This window comes from Biomphalaria glabrata, chromosome 1, assembly GCF_947242115.1.
Source record: "Biomphalaria glabrata chromosome 1, xgBioGlab47.1, whole genome shotgun sequence".
NCBI classification, from domain to species: Eukaryota; Metazoa; Mollusca; class Gastropoda; family Planorbidae; genus Biomphalaria; species Biomphalaria glabrata.
The window spans coordinates 68,050,777-68,068,858 of record NC_074711.1 but is presented as its reverse complement, the minus strand read 5'-3'; the positions used below and the strand labels follow the sequence as shown (position 1 = coordinate 68,068,858).

General features: G+C 35.7%; 1 protein-coding gene across 3 annotated transcripts; it reads left to right on the top strand.

The window, feature by feature from the left end:
• Window positions 1-369: 369 nt before the first annotated feature.
• On the top strand, window positions 370-17,355 carry LOC106079888 (3'-5' exoribonuclease 1-like). Of its 3 annotated transcripts, none has more exons than XM_056010168.1 (7): window positions 370-506; window positions 5,445-5,558; window positions 6,208-6,398; window positions 6,918-7,134; window positions 7,925-8,008; window positions 10,403-10,512; window positions 16,680-17,355. In XM_056010168.1, exons 2-7 carry the CDS (start codon window positions 5,445-5,447, stop codon window positions 17,107-17,109), a joined length of 1,146 nt encoding a protein of 381 aa, XP_055866143.1. In that variant the 5' UTR covers window positions 370-506; the 3' UTR covers window positions 17,110-17,355. The 3 variants fall into 3 exon arrangements, with proteins under 3 accessions (XP_055866143.1, XP_055866149.1, XP_055866136.1); XM_056010174.1 differs by lacking the exon at window positions 370-506 and adding an exon at window positions 3,764-3,853; XM_056010161.1 differs by lacking the exon at window positions 370-506 and adding an exon at window positions 3,764-3,856.
• Window positions 17,356-18,082: the final 727 nt, after the last annotated feature.

Below are 18,082 nucleotides of genomic sequence, written 5' to 3'. Positions count from 1 at the left end.
CAATCGTTTCTGTAAGGTATGTTGATATGGTTTTATGGAAGTTTCATTAAAAATGCTGTGCTTTGAGGGCCAATGACAATGTTTATTATTGCATAGCTGCTGTAAATTTGGCCTACGACAAAACAGTAATTTTCTTAAATATGATTATATAGTGTTGCTAACCGTAAGATTTAAAGTATTGTACGTAAAAAAAATGCGAATAGCCTTAATTTTTTTGGAGGAGGGGGAGCTTTCTTGTGGATCCACTGGGCAGTAGCCCCGCCTGCCCTCCCTATAAATAAATCCGCCCCTGGCCATTGCAGTAAACAAAGGAAAAACATTTTCACACACCTATATAAATATATATAGGTCTGTAACACGTAAAATTAAATTGATCTTTGTAGCTGAAGAGTTAATATCTGTGTTTTGATTACAAATCAAACGCTGAAATAATCAAATATCTTAACTCTAAACATCTATGATCTATCCTATGCCGCCTATGGCTATGACTATAACATTACTATAAGGTTTGTAACTTTGAGCGTGGTAAAAAGAATCTAGATCTCATTCCATTATTTCTGGATTCTAGCTCTAGATTAAGTAGAATAGTAGATCTAGTTTTGTATATATAATTATATAGATCTAATATTATTTATAATATTAATATATAATCTAAATTCTAAGTCAATAGACAATACTCAGTCTGAGACTGAACTTTGAAGTCAAGATAGACAAGAGAAGAGGGTCAGTCACCGGTCACAAGTACTTGAACTTTGAAGTAGTGAAGTACTGTTAAAAAAAGTCTGTTACTAATAATACTAGTGTTACTAAGTTACTGTATTAACTGTATCAGTATCTATTATCTAATCTAATGACTAATATGATATGATATTAAATATGATACTAATAGTAATAGTGACTGACACTGTCTAGACCAGGGGTCGGCAACCTTTTGAGTTGAAAGAGCCAAAAATTACAATTTACAAAATTTCGAAGTTTTGAAAGAGCCGCAACGTTGTTGTTGTTTTTTTTTTGCCAACTATAAATAGAATGATTTTTTTAAAATATATAACATAATATGGCATTATTAGATAATTATTTTTTATTTCGGTTAACAACTAAAGAAGTTAAACGTTTATTTACAACATTAACTTGTACTTCAATAACAAACAATTAAGCAAACTAATTCAATGGGTGAGTTAGCTTTGCATGGTTTTAGAAATTTCGGATACATTTGGCTCATACGGTAACTTATTGTTTTTTTTTTGTTTCAAACACGACTCCAAATGCTCAATTTTTAATTGGCTTCTTACATTACTTTTAATTATATTCATGCAAGAGAACGCTTGCTTGCACGACTATGTCAATCGATACATAGTCAGCACTCCAAATGCAAGCTTCTTCACCTAACTGTAGCAATCTGGAAGTTTATTCCATGCGCCGAATCAACTCGCGGCATTCCTTACAGTTGTCCACTTTGTTGCGTTACACACTTACATTTCTGGACCTCCAACTGTTGAGATGGTGTACTAGGAATGCTCGAATAGTTTTGTTGGTTTCGAACTGCTCAAATCTGTCAAGAAATTCTTCTTTGATTTTTTTACAACTGTGATGAAGTAATTCGTGTCATAAGATGTGAACGAAGTGGTCGTCTCCTTTCCATTAGGACTAAAACAGAAAGATCTAAAAATTCCTTTATCCCACTTTCGGTCAGGGTGTTACAAGATCAGCTGTCGTCATCAAGAAGTACATAGAAGTCATATCATAAAGCGCTGGTTTCGTGTGTGAATGTTGTTCGAATTTGTCATCTATACTGTTATTGTACAGTAGTTACGCTGATGTTGTCAATTGTAGTCAAACTGAATTTCCATTTGATTGGATCAATAAAATTATCTTATCTTAAAATTTTCACTGATTTTATCGCGATACTGCTTTAGACAGACATTCAAAATGAAGTAATTGACCGCTCTGAATATCTTCTGCAAAAGGAATAAATTTGTCTTCAAAACAAACCAATTCTTCCACTAAAACATAGGATGGGTTTTCCTTTACTTGCAGTTTTAGATTCAGCTCATTGAATTTCGCTGTTATATCAATTATAAAGAAAAACTTTTGCAACTATTTGTCGTTCTCTAGTTCGGTGTGATAAATGTCTTTGTCATTTAGAAATGTATTTATTTCATTCAAGCACAAAGCTAAACGTTTCATCACCTTACCTTTGGAAAGTCATAGCACTTTTTTGGGAAGAAGGAGGTCGGAATACTGAGTCTCCATTTCGTTGAAGTGGTAGATGGCTTTTGACAAGATGCTGTTAACAGTCTTGATTACCAAATTCATGACCTCATCTATTTAGGTTGGAATCGTTTTGGGCACAAAGCATTTCTTGGTGCATTATTCAGTGAAACGTAAGAATTTCTTGGTTTATTTCGCTCCGACAAATCGTTGTTGCTCTTTTATTTTTTCCTGTCATATTCTGTCAGTTGCTTTTAAAATGATTTTATTTGAATCTATATTATTGTCTTCAATGTATTTTTGCACGGCATTCTCCCTATCGTCCACTCTAGTTTGTCACGTAAGCGGTAGCAATCCTAGAAGTTCTTCTTTTAGACTTTTGAAAGACATATATCTGACAAAATGGTCAACTTGTGCCGTGTCTTTAAGTCGCAAGACTAATCTATAGCAAGTGATAAGGAAGAAAAAAAATGAATATCTTCCACCTGTTAATATGTTACATTTGAAGACATTTTAGCTATACTGTCTTGTACTGTTTTAGCGGATAGTGGCAAATCTTTGATTTTTTTCAATATTTCCGTTTCGTTTTTTTTAAACATGAAACAGTGTTTAAGATGCCAATTCGTCTTGCGTCAAAGCGAATTAAATCCTTTAGATGCACGTATGAAGCAGTTTTTGACATACTCGTCATCGTAAATGGTTTTCCATTTTGTGCCAAATCTAGTGGTGCCGCACAGCTTTACTTGTAAATTGCCTCTAACTTTGAGAAGATAATTCGTTTGTAACTCGTTTACAAACAAACTACATGGTACTACAACCACAAACTATACGTCACAGTTAAAGCAAGTGTTTAAGATGCCAAGTCGTCTTGCGTCAAAGCGAATTAAAACCTACATAGAAACATCCGACGACGACGTCATTCGAGAGCTTCAGGCGGACTGACAACAGTGACGATGCATGTAATGGGGGAGGGGTGTGGTGAAAAACGACTGCAAGTGGCTGAGAGAAAGAATCGGTGCCTAATCTTCGTTAAAAAAAGATTCAGAACTATTTTTAAAAATGTTTCGATACAATAAATAATATTTGTGTATGGAATTAAAGAGCCGCAGCTTCACACCCAAAGAGCCGCATGTGGCTCGCGAGCCGCAGGTTGCCGACCCCGGGTCTAGACGGCGACGCCTATCCCGTGGCCGCCTAGCCCTATGACGCCTATGTGGCCTATGCTCTATACAATCTATAATCTGTACTCACTCTAGATAGTGTACGGTGTAGTATCATCTCAGTCTAGAGTAGAGACTCAGACTAGTCTACTAATCTACTCTCTAGATCTAGATTAGATGATACCGGTACTCAAAATACTTGAAGTGTAGATAGAATTTTCTAGACTAGACTAGACCCAAGTTACTTTCAAGTTTCTCTCATTAAAAAAAAAGAAACTTGGTCCCTTGTGCTGCTTCTAATTTATGTTTAATACACAATTAGATAGATGCAGAGCCATTGTTTGTCTAATATAGGCCTAACGCCACTAACGGTAACGTCTGTTTGTTTGCAGATACAGGCTCTGTTGAAATTGTTGCTGAAAAACACAGTGTGTTGAGGTGCGGGGCAGTGCTAGCTGGGCATGTGACCATTGACTACTTGGGTGGTAATTTGCATATATATGTGCAAATTCTTTTTCTTCTATGTTCTCATTATTATGTTGGAGCATTTAGATTACTAGACCAATATGAGATGAACTGCGCAGTGGTTTCCAAATCAGGGAGCTCTCCAAACAGTTTTCTTTCGTTAGGCGTATTTTGGGGCCAGTGTCTTGTTTGGGCCTCTTGGTAAAGAATGCAGTTTTGAAGGACATGGTCAGCATTCTCTGATGACACTCCACATGGGCAGCTTTCACTGGTTCCAATTTTGAGCTCCTGGAACATAATGTTACAACTTTGGAGTAGACTAAAGAAAGTTAACTCACTGATTGTCAGGTCATCGATATCCTTTTGATTGCAGAAGCACAATCCAACTATGAACAGTCAATACTCCAAGTAATAAGAAATAATTTCACAGTTCTTCTAATAAAATGTACAAATCCCTATTCACAAAAGCGACTCAAGAAAAAAACAATCCTCCGTCGAAAAATCGGCGATCATAACTCCAGTTAATTCACACATCAACACACTCACTCAGGTCAGTTTCTAGTCTCCTTTGGAGTCCTGTTACATGCTTGCTGTTGTTGGTTGGCATCCAATACTCCAAGGCCAATACAAGGAAAGCGCAAACAGGGACATCCTTGTATTACTTGGCGCCACACCTTTATGGAGGACCTCAGAACTGTGGACACCAGGTGGGAGGAAGAGTATGATAAAGCTAAACAACTGTTGCTAGAGTTGTAGCCGTAGCTGATTTTGAAATCAAGGGTTGAAAATATATAAGCCCCAGAAAGAGTGTCTAATGTGTCATCAATACGCGACAGTGGATAGCTGTTTTTTTGTGTGACGTTATTTAAAGCCCTGTAGTCAATGCAAAAACGCAGAGAGCCATCTTTTTTCTGAACTAGAACAACAGGTGAGCACCATGGTCTGTTAGACGGCTCTACAATTCCTTTTTCCTTCATTTGTTCCAACATGTGAGCAGCCTCTTGTTGCTTTGCTAATGGTAGTCGCCGTAGTGCTTGCCAGATTGGACTAGTGTTACCTACAGGTATCTATCCTATAGGTTGCCATATTAGTCCAGCCATGTTCATTTTCACTGTCTGGCATGATGACTTTAAACTCTAGCAACAGTTGTTTAGCTTTATCGTACTCTTCCTCTGACATATTCTCACCCACATCTCCAAGCATTAGATCAACTAATGATGCGCTAGCTACAGGGGCCACCACACCACACATTGCAATAAGCTCTACTGGACAAGAGGTGGCGATAACATTATTCTTTTGTAGGTTGCAAGCTTGTGTGTCAATGTTCATAATCCGAATTGTTACCTTCTATTGTTCCCCATATAAAGGCTTCAGACTGTGGGGGTATGATGGTGTCTTCTGTTACCAGGACCCTCTTAATCTGTTCTTCTTCCATGTTCAGTATATAGCCCTGCAGTTTGAATGACTGACTATTGAGTAGCTGGCCATTTGAAATACTTTATAAAAAAGACCCTATGCCTTTAAAGTTTATGTCTGTAGATTTGACCCAAAAAAAAAAATTATTTGATTTTTGATATTACTCTATTTCATATTTCTGTTTTGTTAAAGATGGGCTCGAAAACTGAACAGAGAGAACTAAATAACAATAAAAATTTCACAGAACAGAAAGATGACAGCAAACAAAATAGTTGTGAAGCATCAGCCATTTCTTCTTCTACACAGGTCTTGTTCATTGTTTCTTTCTTGTACTTGTTGAATAGTTTCATGACAGTTTAAAAAATTTAACTATTGATTTAATTAAATTGTTTCTTTGCCAATGTTATATTTACCATTCTTCGCTTTATTACAACATTTTATTTTGTTACATAACTCTCTTTATTATAAGTTTAAAATTCCTAAATGTCAAAAACAGTTAAGTTTGCCATAAACATGCTTTGTAGTTTATAACCATACTTGTATGATGAATACAAATTTGAACATATGAAGGTTTGAGGAACACTTTATGTGGGTACAGCCAATGTGCCCTTTGCAGGACCCAATGGGACAGAATAGACCAATTTAAAAAGCACTGCTCACAAGAGATGCAGATGTTATTAGTGAGAGTTGTTTCATTTTCCATTTCCTCCCTCAATATAGTATGTTCTCCCTCTACAAGCCAGTACTCTTCTTAATCACTTTGATGTGAGCATATATTGTGTCTCTCCCTTGCAGATGTTAGTTGCAAGGTCCCATGTTGCTAGCATTACAGGCTTTCAATAGGATGTCATATAAGAATGATTTAGATTTAGAAGCAGTACTTAGCATTGATTGTGACCTCTTAATTTTAATTGAGTTTTTGTTTCACCTTTTGATTTGAATCATAACCTCACAGGCCACAAGTAATGAAAGTGACACAACAGTTACAGATTGCAAAATATACAAGCCTAAACCTCGTCTAGATGACAGCAGTGCCACTCAAACGGATGATGTGATGACAAAACTGTCACGGATCAATGGGGCCATCAATAGAATGACAAAAGAACAACTTCAGACAAAATTAGCAGAATTCAGGCTTAATACATGGTACCAACAACTTTTGCTTTGCTAAATATATTCAATTAAAGGACTTTTTTTTTTTAATGCAAGAAGAATTAACAATTATTGTCATTCATAATGTAAACCTGCAGAAAGATTTTTAAAACTACTGTTTGGCCAGAACATAAGGTTATCAGTAGAAATAAAATATGGACAAAATGTTTTTGTGGACAGAGACAGTCAACATCATGTGAAGTTTTTAGAAATATCATGTAATATTACTACATGTAGCTAGAATGTGTGGTCCTTATCAAACCAGTCTGGGCATTAAAAAAAAAATTGTATGTTCTCTTTTTGTTTCCCCAAATACTTCTCAGTAAAATGATATTATTCCACTTAGCATTTGCAAATATGTCATTAGCAGGAACTGTTACATATTTTAAATCTAATTATTCTTCAGAGGCACAAAAGAATAAAAGCTGTTTTTTTTTTTAAATATTTTTTAAACATGTTCCAATGTTTTATTAATTCCATTGAAAAGTGATGTTTTTTTTTTGTTTTTCAAAGTGGTGTCAAAGATGTCTTGAAAAAACGTTTAAAAAACCACTACAAACGTCAAAAATTTGCTCAGTGTAATAGAATGCTATCTGAAGATGAGATAATGAAGTTTGACTTTCTGGTGGTGATCGACTATGAGGCAACTTGCAGCGAAAACAATGAGAACTTTGTACATGAGATTATTGAATTCCCAGCTGTGCTGGTGGATACTAGGACTAAGTCTATAGTAAGTGTGCTATTGCTAATTACTGACATCCTTCAAAAACGTTAAGTCTTTAGCCTATCATTATGTAACCCTAGTCATTTATTATGTGATCTATAATCGTATTTAGTTATCAGCTTTTCTGCCCAATGCATGTTTGAATAGTTCTGCGTCATATGCATTAAGTGTGACTCTTGGCATTTCATTTGGATGTTTATTTTTTTATTCGCCAAGAACCAAAAACAAAGATTTACTGCTGCAGGGCTGAACGACTGTATAATAAGGCTTGTCTTCAAGTCCGAAGATTAATTAGGAATGCAGTATTTCCCATGGCTACATAGCGCCAGCTGTGACCTACATATTTGCCAGAACAACTGTATAGAAAATGTGATAAAGATGCATATATGTAACCCTGCTAGACCAAGTAAAACAAAGGAGGTTGGGCCGCAAGGCCTTCATCAGCTACAAAACAAACAAAAAAAAAAATAGACAAACAATTAACACTAAATAGCCTTAAGTTAACTTATCTGTCCTTTTATTTAATATGTGATGGCGACTAACACCACTCCCTTTTCTGATTCATCTTTGCAGAACCAGTGTTTTTATTATTATTTCAACTTAGTTTTTTAATACAATGCCTTATTATTTTGAGTTTTTAGATGCAATCACAGGTTTACTATCAGCAATAAAATTTTGTGGGTTCTAATTTGTTTAAAAAATGATTTTTAAATGTTTGGATGTTGTCTCCCTTATAAGTTTTGTTAAATCATTGTATTCTTTCTGTTTATTTATTTTTCTTTTGGCTTGTTTTTAGAGCAACACATTTCAAAAATTCTGCAAGCCTAAAAAAAATCCAAAGTTAACAGACTTTTGTACAAAACTTACTGGAATTACACAGGTTAGTTCTTTGTCACTATATTAACTAACATGATATTGTATTTATGCTATTAAGTTGATGCTAGTGCAACTAAGTAGACATAAAAAATAAAATTGTAGCATTAGAGGAACACAGTGCGTAGCAAGGTATCCATAGGCCTGGGTTCAAGAATATCTTGGTGGGTCCCCCTTCCCCAATAAGACAAATGTATAGTGTGACAGAACAATTGAGTAATCTGAATGTATGGGTATATTAACCAAGAGACATTCTATTACTTTCTGCTTTATGCAGATCTTGCTTTTCATTTTTCAACATTTTCAATGCAACACTGACTGCGCTTACAATTTAGTACTCGACAATCAGCAGTTCTTATTTCCCTCTAAGTGCTGCAGCTTCCAGGCATTTGTTTTCCTTTGAGAAACACAAAGCAATTTGTGTTAACAGTTTTAGTACATCAAAATATCTGAATCATTCCTTGATGACCACCATGTGGGCAAAAGTATTTGAGTTTACTATAAGCTGTGCTCTTCGTATTGGATTCAAGACGTGCCCATCTTGAGATGCTATGAGCTAAAAAACACATACCAAGTCATAGAAATCTGCAATGTCTTGAACACAGCTGACGGAACCAGTTAGCATCGCAGTTTATTTAAGGATAAATGGGGATTATTCATTACTTGGAGCATTTGTTTTGGCTCTCACAAAAACGAAAACCTAGAAATGATTCTCTTATTGCTATTTTTTTGGATGTTCCGTCATCGGAGATTACAAAACATTTTTTTTAATAATGCTTATTTGATCAACTTTTAATATGTCTTGAGTGCTCTCAGAAACATTTGTGCGGATTGGACCTTGGTATGTTTGCCAGAACTGTTATCTCGTTTTGAACCTGCGGGGCTTTGTTTTCCTGTCAAATTCCAATATTCATAACAATTTTAAATAAAACCTGGTTAGAGATTTTTATATAAATATAATGGAGATAAATTTCTTTAAGAACTATGAACCAAATACTAAGCATTGGTCAGAGAACGACAATATTCCATGATTAATTTTGACATCTTTCTATCTTCTACATCTTTGTTATAAATCTGCTCCCCATTTTGGTTTTGCCATTCGTTGTAACAGAACAAACATTTCAACTTTAACAGTATATATGTCATTTACTCTGGTGTTTAGTCTCCTTGCTAAATATTTAATGTTATTTTTTAAATTATTTTTATAAATTTCATCACCTACTTTTTTTTTTTATTCTGTTGTAATGATGACATTAACATTGTGTTTATACAATACAAAGACAACAAAACAATGTGATGAAGACTTCTGAGGATGCTGTCGTCCTACATGAGTGTTTTAATGTATTTCAAAGTATCTACTTCATTGGCTCAGAGACAAAATCACAACTTTTGTGCGAGTTTTGTTACTTATGTAAAATGAGACTGGTTGAATTAAAATTTCAGACCTCACATTTTGAATACAGAAAAAAAAAAGAAACAAATTGAGCTTGGAGAAAATAGAATAATAGCAGCTGTTTCGAAATTTTAATTCAGGACTTTAATGTCATCCATAAAGTTCTCACGTGGGCCCCAACTAGTCAAGAGTCATGGACCCAAGTGCAATGAACCCCTTTGCACTATTGTGGCTACTCCACAGGCTGTGGACCCCTAATGGTCATGGGCCCGGGTTCATTGAACCCCTTCGCACCATGGATGCTATGCCACTGGAGGACCACATTATTTAGTTTTAACTATCTAAGACTAGCTAATCTTAGGGATAATATTGTTGTAAATATAAGGGCAACAACTTAATGAAAGGAGTCAGTTATGATGAAAAATGTTTTATTACACAATAAATGGACTAACAAATGCACATACAGTGCCTTAGTCTTGAGCTCAACTCCAGCATTCATTTTGATAAGTTCATAAGTTCTTGTTGCTAGTCTAGGATTCAGTCTTCCCCACTGTTACAGCACCAACCATAACACAACGTACCAGTGTTGTCTCAGGTCAATCTCCACAGCCATAACACAACCTACCAGTGTTGTCTCAGGTCAATCTCGACAGCCGCGAAACAGTTACACAGCCGGATGAAAGAGTGTATCTTTCTCCTGTCCCAGAATAGCATAACCTGTTCTTTCATTCTGTCACTTTGGCTTGTCTTTTTATAACAATGATATTTTGATCTAAACTGTGTGCTGGTGCTCACAATAAACAATGGTGCTGGAGCAGAGTTAGAACAGTGTGATTTGTCTCACTTTGAATATGAAGAGTAAGATGAAAAAAAAATGTCTAGAAAGTGAATGAAACAACTGCATAGCTGAACTGTACACATGAAATTAGTTTAGGGTTGTTGTTTTTTTGCATATCATAATGATGATTAATCAATTAGTGTGGATATTGTTTTTCAAATCATCTACAGCAACAAGTAGACAAAGCCAAAGACTTTGCTGAGGTCTTCAAAGAATTTGAAGAGTGGATGGCAATACATAGGCTGGGAACCGACTTTCAGTTTGCTATTCTCACTGATGGGTAAGTATAGCATTTTGAGTATTAGATTAATACAAGTCTCTTTTGATAAGCTTTCTTAACCCTTTAAACTCTGATGTACTTACCATTCTGAGATTGTCAGAATAAACTGTTAACATTGTTTTGAACATAAAGATAAGAGAGTCGAAAACCATGTCCACTTAGTCTGGCTTTAATACACTGACTGACTACACAACACATATTTCATGAACACATTCTTACGGACGAGTTACAAGCACATGTAAACATAAGAACGACAACCGATACAGAATATAATTTTCATAACATTCACCCCGGTTCAAATAATGCTAACTAGTATTATAAACAATGAAAGAATTAAGTAAGTGTAGAATAATAATAGAGATTCAAGTAAACAAACAATGTAGAATAGCATGACATAATGTAACATGTTGATATAAGTAAGCGTAGAGTAATAATAGAGATTGAAGTAAACAAACAATGTAGAATAGCATGACATAATGTAACATGTTGATATAAGTAAGCGTAGAGTAATAATAGAGATTCAAGTAAACAAACAATGTAGAATAGCATGACATAATGTAACATGTTGATATAAGTAAGTGCAGAATAATAATAGAGATTCAAGTAAACAAACAATGTAGAATAGCCTGACATAATGTAACATGTTGATATAAGTAAGTGCAGAATAATAATAGAGATTCAAGTAAACAAACAATGTAGAATAGCATGACATAATGTAACATGTTGATATAAGTAAGTGTAGAGTAATAATAGAGATTCAAGTAAACAAACAATGTAGAATAGCATGACATAATGTAACATGTTGATATAACATGGTAAATCAAATAGCTTATTAAAATATATCATGATAGATCAAATATCACATTAAAGTCAAGTCAACAAAACCAAATGAAAGTAGTAAAATAAACAAATGTCATTTTGGAGACAAAACTGAATGTCAAAGTAAGAGCTCTAGTAAGCTGATGAGCTTTTACACTTTGTAGTTGGGCCTAGTTCTCCTTACTCTAAGATTGTATGTATGTGTAGTTTCATCTGCTTGAGTTTTGGACGGTCTGGCTATGTCTTCGGTGGTGCTGGTGGTTTCTTCAGGCATGATAGAATCAGTAGGTTGATTCCTGGGAGGTGAGCTTTGGATGGGGCAGCCAATATCAAGCTCTGTTCCACTCTGATTCTCTGCTTCTCATTTTCTATAACTTTTTGTTCCTCCCTAGGGGCTAACATTCGTATTGAGACAGTTTGGCCATTTGGTGTACGGATTACAGCGTACTGAGGGTTGCATGTTACCAAATCAACTTCCTCTGTTATGGGATCATATTTAGATGATCTAACGTTCTTCTTCAGCAGGACAGGACCAGGACTGGTCAACCATGTTGGCAAGGATGTCCCGGAACCACTTCTTCGGTTGAACCCAAAAAGTCGTTCATGTGGTGTCCTGTTAGTTGCAGTGCATAGTAATGACCGGATGGATTGCAGAGCATCATTTAGTACTAGTTCACATTTAGCTATGTCCAATTCCTTAGAATGTAGAGCCAAGGTGATGGTTTTCCATAAAGTCCCGTTAAGTTTCTCTATTTGTCTGTTTCCTCTCGGACTGTAAGGGGTCGTTCTACTGGTTGCAATTCCTCTCTGTGGAGGAAATGCTGCACCTCTGTAGACATAAACGAAGTTCCCCTGTCAGTGTGGACGTACGCTGGAAATCCAAATAGGGCAAATAGTTCATTGAGACATTTAACAACCGTAGAGGAAGACATATCAGGACATGCAAATGCAAATGGGAATCTAGAGAATTCATCTATAATGGTAAGTAGATATCTATTTCTGGAAACAGTAGGGAGAGGTCCCTTGAAATCCATACTAATTCTCTCAAAAGGTTGAGTTGCTTTAATCAGTTCTCCGGTCGGCTGTCGAAAAAAATGGGGCTTTAGTTCTGCACAAGCTTGACATGTTCACTGAGCTTGATATTGTTCTATTACAGTTTTGACGTCATCACAGGAAAATGGAAGATTTTTAGTCCTTACATAGTGCAATAGTCGAGTAACGCCCGGGTGGCAAAGACTAGTGTGCAGCAATTTAAGGTCATTGCGAGTGATGGCAGATAGATAATTTCTGGTAAATGTATCAGCTACAGTGTTCTGCTTGCCAGGGCGATAGATGACGTCATAATGGAAACACGAGAGTTCAAGTTTCCACCTTTGGATTTTTTAATTTTTAATTTTTCCTTTGTTTGATACATGAAAGAGACAGATCGCTGATCCTTAACAAGTGTGAACGCTTTACCAACTAAGAAATGTTTCCATTTCCTCATCGACTCACCAATGGCATATGCTTCTTTCTCAACTGAAGAATGTTTTCTTTCACTTTTTGTTAATGAGCGAGAGAAGAAAGCAATGGGCTGGCCATCTTGGTTGAGGGTAGCCGCAATGGCTATATCAGAAGCATCCGTCTCAACGGTTAAAGGGCGATTCGGATCAATAGTATATACGGCGGCTTTTTCAAGCTCATTTTTCAAACTTTCAAATGTTCTTTTGACTTCTTAAGAGACAGGAAATTATTGATTTCTTGTTAACAGGCTAATTTTTGTTGAGAAGTTAGGTATCCACTGTGAGTAGTAAGCCAGAAGACCCACTACTCGTTTCTGTTCACGCATGTTCACTGGTACGGGTAATTCCCTTAGAGCGCGAAATCTCTCAGGATCCGGCTTAATTTGTCTTTGGAAATCTCGTATCCTAACAGTCTCACTTTAGCAGTGCTAATTTCACTTTTTGTTTCATTAAGAGTGATTCCATACTTTTGAGCACTATCAATAAATCGCTGTATGTTTCGGTCGTGTGATTCAGAGTCCATACCGCAGATGGTCACATTGTCCACATAAGTAAAAGTGTCAGTGAGTCGTTCGTCTTCGATGATTTTGTCAATCGTACGCTGAAAACAGGCGACTCCATTCGTAACGCCAAGCGGAATCCGACGGAATTGAACAGTTTCCCACATGCTTCAAAGGCTGTGAACGGCCTTTCCTCTTCTTTTATAGGAATCTGATGGTATGCACTTTTCAGGTCTAAAGTGCTATATACAGAGTATTGCGAAATCTTCTCTGCCAGTTCGTCAATTCTGGGCATAGGGTAGGCGTCTAGTAGAGTGAACCGGTTTATGGTTTGGCTGTAGTCCACAACCATTCTTTTCTTATGTGTCATTTGTTGTGACTAGGACTTGTGCACGCCAGGGAGATTTAGATGGTTCAATAATTTCATCCTTTATTAGTTGTTGAATTTCCTTCTCTATAAACTTTCTATCTGGAACTGAGTATCTGCGAGACCTTGTAGCCACTGGGGTACAGTTTGGTGACAGATTACTAAATAGGCTAGGAGCCTCTACCTTCTCTGGCTGGAGAGTACTCAGGCATAATGATGGTTTCTGACCATCAAAAGGAATAAACAAGTTTTGGTGCAAACTTATAAAGTCAAGTCCAAGAATTACGTCAGAGCATAAATGGTCTAGTAGAGAAAGTCTAACTCCCTCGTATCGTTCATTTTTGAGACGTATGTTAGCATAGATATGTCCTTGAGTGATTCGAGATAGATGGGTGGAAGCCATGAAGATTCTGTTGCCTGAGGAACATGTCTGCCATTTGTGCTTCTTAGCGATGTGCGTCGAAATGTAGCTTTCACAGCTCCCAGTGTCTACTAGGGCTTTCAATGGCACGTTGTTGGTGCAAATGGGTATTGTAGATTTGTTTAAATTCAAAGGCTGCACAGTAGCGATAGCCGAAACTGTTGAAGATCTAGATTTGCAAACTCTTTAAAAGTGACAATTTTTGAAGCACTGATTGCATGTCACTTCCCTTGCAGGGCATTGAGAGCGGGGATGCTTAACCCTGCCACGAAAATAACACTTGCTAGCTAATGCATTTATTTCATGTGTGTGTGAATTGCTTGCACTTTGAGGAATCGTTACATTTGGCAAGGGTGAGGCCGAAGAATTGGTGAGAGTAGTTGCCGCGCAATTAGTTTCCGGCTGTGTTGATTCATACTGTAATGAGTGCTGATAAGCATGTTCTAGTAAGCGAGCCTCCTCGAAGGCGTCCTTTAAACTCATAACAGTCTTTTCAAGTAGACGTTTTCGAATGCTGTTGGACACTAGTCCATTGATAAACGAATCTCTAATAGCCTCTTCTTGGTGTTGTTCAGCTTTGAAGTTGCAATCTTTGGATAGAATTCTTAATTTCTGCATGTAGGCGTCTATCGTTTGACCTTGCTCTTGTTTGCAAGTAGCTAACCTGTGCCTAGCAAACACCTCATTCTTTGGTTGAATGTAGATGCCATTTAGAGTCTGGATAGCTTCATCAAATGTCTCTTTATCAAGTATCATTTGATATACAGCAGGAGAGATATAGTTTATCAGTAGTTTCTTAGTATCAAGATTGTCTACTGATACTACCGATATAAAATTTTTAAACGTTTCATACCAGTGCTGCCAATGCTCTGCTGCTTGAGGTGCTGTGGGCTCGATGTCAAACTTCTCTGGGCGAAATATCCTATCCATTTCGAAATTCTAACAACTTCACAGTTTTGGATTCAGTGTATTAAATTGTTATGAACATAAAGATAAGAGAGTCGAGAACCATGTCTGTATAGTATGGTTTTAATACACTGAATGACTACACGACACACATTTCTTGAACACATTCTCACGGACGAGTTACAAGCGCATGTAAACATAAGAACGACAACCGATACAGAATATAATTTTCATAACATTTTTAAAGGTTAATAGAACTAACCATTTAAAATAGTTTTCGTCTCAAGAATTATTATGAACATTTGAATGGAATTAATTGTTTTGTGCTTGCAGAGTGCGCCACCTTGCTTCAATTAAACTTAGATACATTTTGTATTTGTTATATAGCACAAATGAATTTTCATAAAAATTCTTGTATTATTGATTTATGACAAATAACAAACTTACCGAATGTAAACTAGTCTCCAGGATCTATATCTTGACAATGTAGATAAAAACTTAGTAATCCAAATTTAAAAAAGGAAATATTTTTAACAATTTTTTCCATATTGTCACAAAACTTTATATACATAACACATTTAAAATACATAAAATGGAAATCTTGAGATCCATGTCATTGTGCTACATATAATGAAGACTGTACAAATTTGGACAAGTTAACAGTTCCAGCTCTAGACTAAATCTAGGAAATATATTATTATCAAGATAAAAAAAATAATTTTAATGATATTTAGCCATATTTAGAGATTGTATTCATATTTTCAAAAAAAACTTGTACACAACACATCTAAAGAACATAAATTGATTGTCTTAAGCTCATATTGCTACCATCTGGAACAGCCTTTTAGGCCTCTACGCTTTAAAGACATCTTTTTCTGAAAGATGGATATTCTGGATATTTAGCAAAGCAATCTAAAACATAATGAAAAGAAAGAAAACACAATTTTAAGCTCCTTTGATGCCAGCATTTATTCGTACACTCGGGCAGGGTCAGTGTTACTGAAACAAAGAGTTAATGGATGCAGTCATGGCATTGGCTTACTCTTAATTTGTATGATATTTTCCCATTGAACTTTTTGAAATCAGCATTTTGTAAATATGATTATTTTTTTTAATAATAGAACTATAATAAAATAGATTATATTTTTGACCTAAATATTTCTGTGTAAAAGTCATTATACTTTTATTCTTTTGGTTGTCTGGTCATGTACCAAGCACTCTCGACTTCTGTCTCAATGGTCCTGGCACCTTCTCCTGTCATCCAATGGGAGGTTTAGAGTAGTTTAGACTAGGAAGTAATAATCTTTAGATCTGAAGAAATGTCTGAAACATGTGAAACAAAACAAACTATAAATTGATATTGATTTATACAAAGTGACCAATAATTATAGAAATATAATAATTAAAAAAAAAATTATAGACCACAAGGTCTGAAAGGGGAACTTGCTTTTTTTATTTTTTTTGTAATGATTACAGAAACATTCGTTGACCTTTGACCACAATTGTATGGGATGTGGTCACTGCTTATCAAACCAGACATTTTGATTGAAAGAACATCTTCCTGCTTTACATAAGCCTCTAATTATTACATGTATAGTGCTGTAGTATCTCTTCTCTTTTATACATTTTTGTTTTTGTTTTTCTTTTTGAAGTCCCTGGGACATGTCCAGATTCCTAAAAACCCAGACAGAGTTGAGCAGCATCCCATTTCCACCCTGGGCTAAGCATTGGATAAACCTGCGTAAAGCTTACACTGCTTTCTACAGCTGCGGCCGCGTGAATCTACATCAGATGCTGGATGAGCTTGGCATGAAGTTTGAGGGCAGACCTCACTGTGGCTTAGACGATGCTCGCAACATTGCAGCCATCGCAATCAAACTGTTACAAGATGGATGTGTCATGAGAATCAATGAACACTACCATGACGGACAAATTAGTCCCAGGAAAAGCCTGTCCAAATCTAGCCGCTCCACTAAATCACAGCCATGTCAAAAAAGTAAAAGCAGTGAGACAGCCCCGATAGAACAGGAAGGAGAGAATATTGAAGAGCTTCTAGAATACATTAGAATACAAAAGTCTTAGTTCAGAGAAGAAGGTTTAGAAAAAGAGTATATATTATATTCTAAGTGTGACACATAATGTAGAAATAGACGAAAGTAAAAAAAAACAAAATATAATATTCAGTGTTTGTAAATTTATAACATTATAATGAGTTTTATCATTGCACCTTACATATGGAAAAAAAAAATTATTTGTGATTTTTAATATTTTTATATCCATATGTCCTAATGAAATTTGAAAATGAACATGTTTACCTTAATAACACTACATTCAAAGTTGTTTTTTATGTACAGGTATTTTTCATTTTTTGTTTGTTGTTACTTTTTTGGTCTAGAATATAGCCTCTTGAGTTAAAATATTGCTAAAAAAAAAAAGAAAAAAATTACAAATTTATATACACGAGACCTTTTTAGTATTTAGTTCGATGTGTCACTGGTTCTAATATTAAAAGGAAAATAAAAAACCGATTTTGCACTATAAAACTTGATTTTGCATGACAAATAACAAAATGTTTAAGAATTTCTTCAAAATGCTGCAGTGGGAATTTTAAGAAGATTTAGTGGTGGTACGTAGTAGGAATATCAAGGTTATCTTGGATGGAATGAGGGGGAACCGAGTAAGCCTTCTAGACGTGGAAAACTAAAATGTGTTTCAGTGATAATGTAGTTAGATCTTTTCAGAGGTGCTGTATACAGATTACAAACAAAACGTTCGATTCTTTGCCTTCCTCTTAGGAGAATAAAAGAACTTAGGACACGACCTTAATGACAATTTATACGTTCTATGAACAGACACCACATTTGAGACACAATAAAAAACAAGCGCATTGATTGTAAACATATTTTACATGTTAAGGATGTTTCTTTACATTCTGAAGATAATTACATCGTAGCCCTAACCTCCCGCAAGAAGATGGGGGATGTTAGAGGGCAGGGTTTGAACACTGGACCTTCGAGATCACCGACAATCCAGAGCACATACCACACTACCAGGT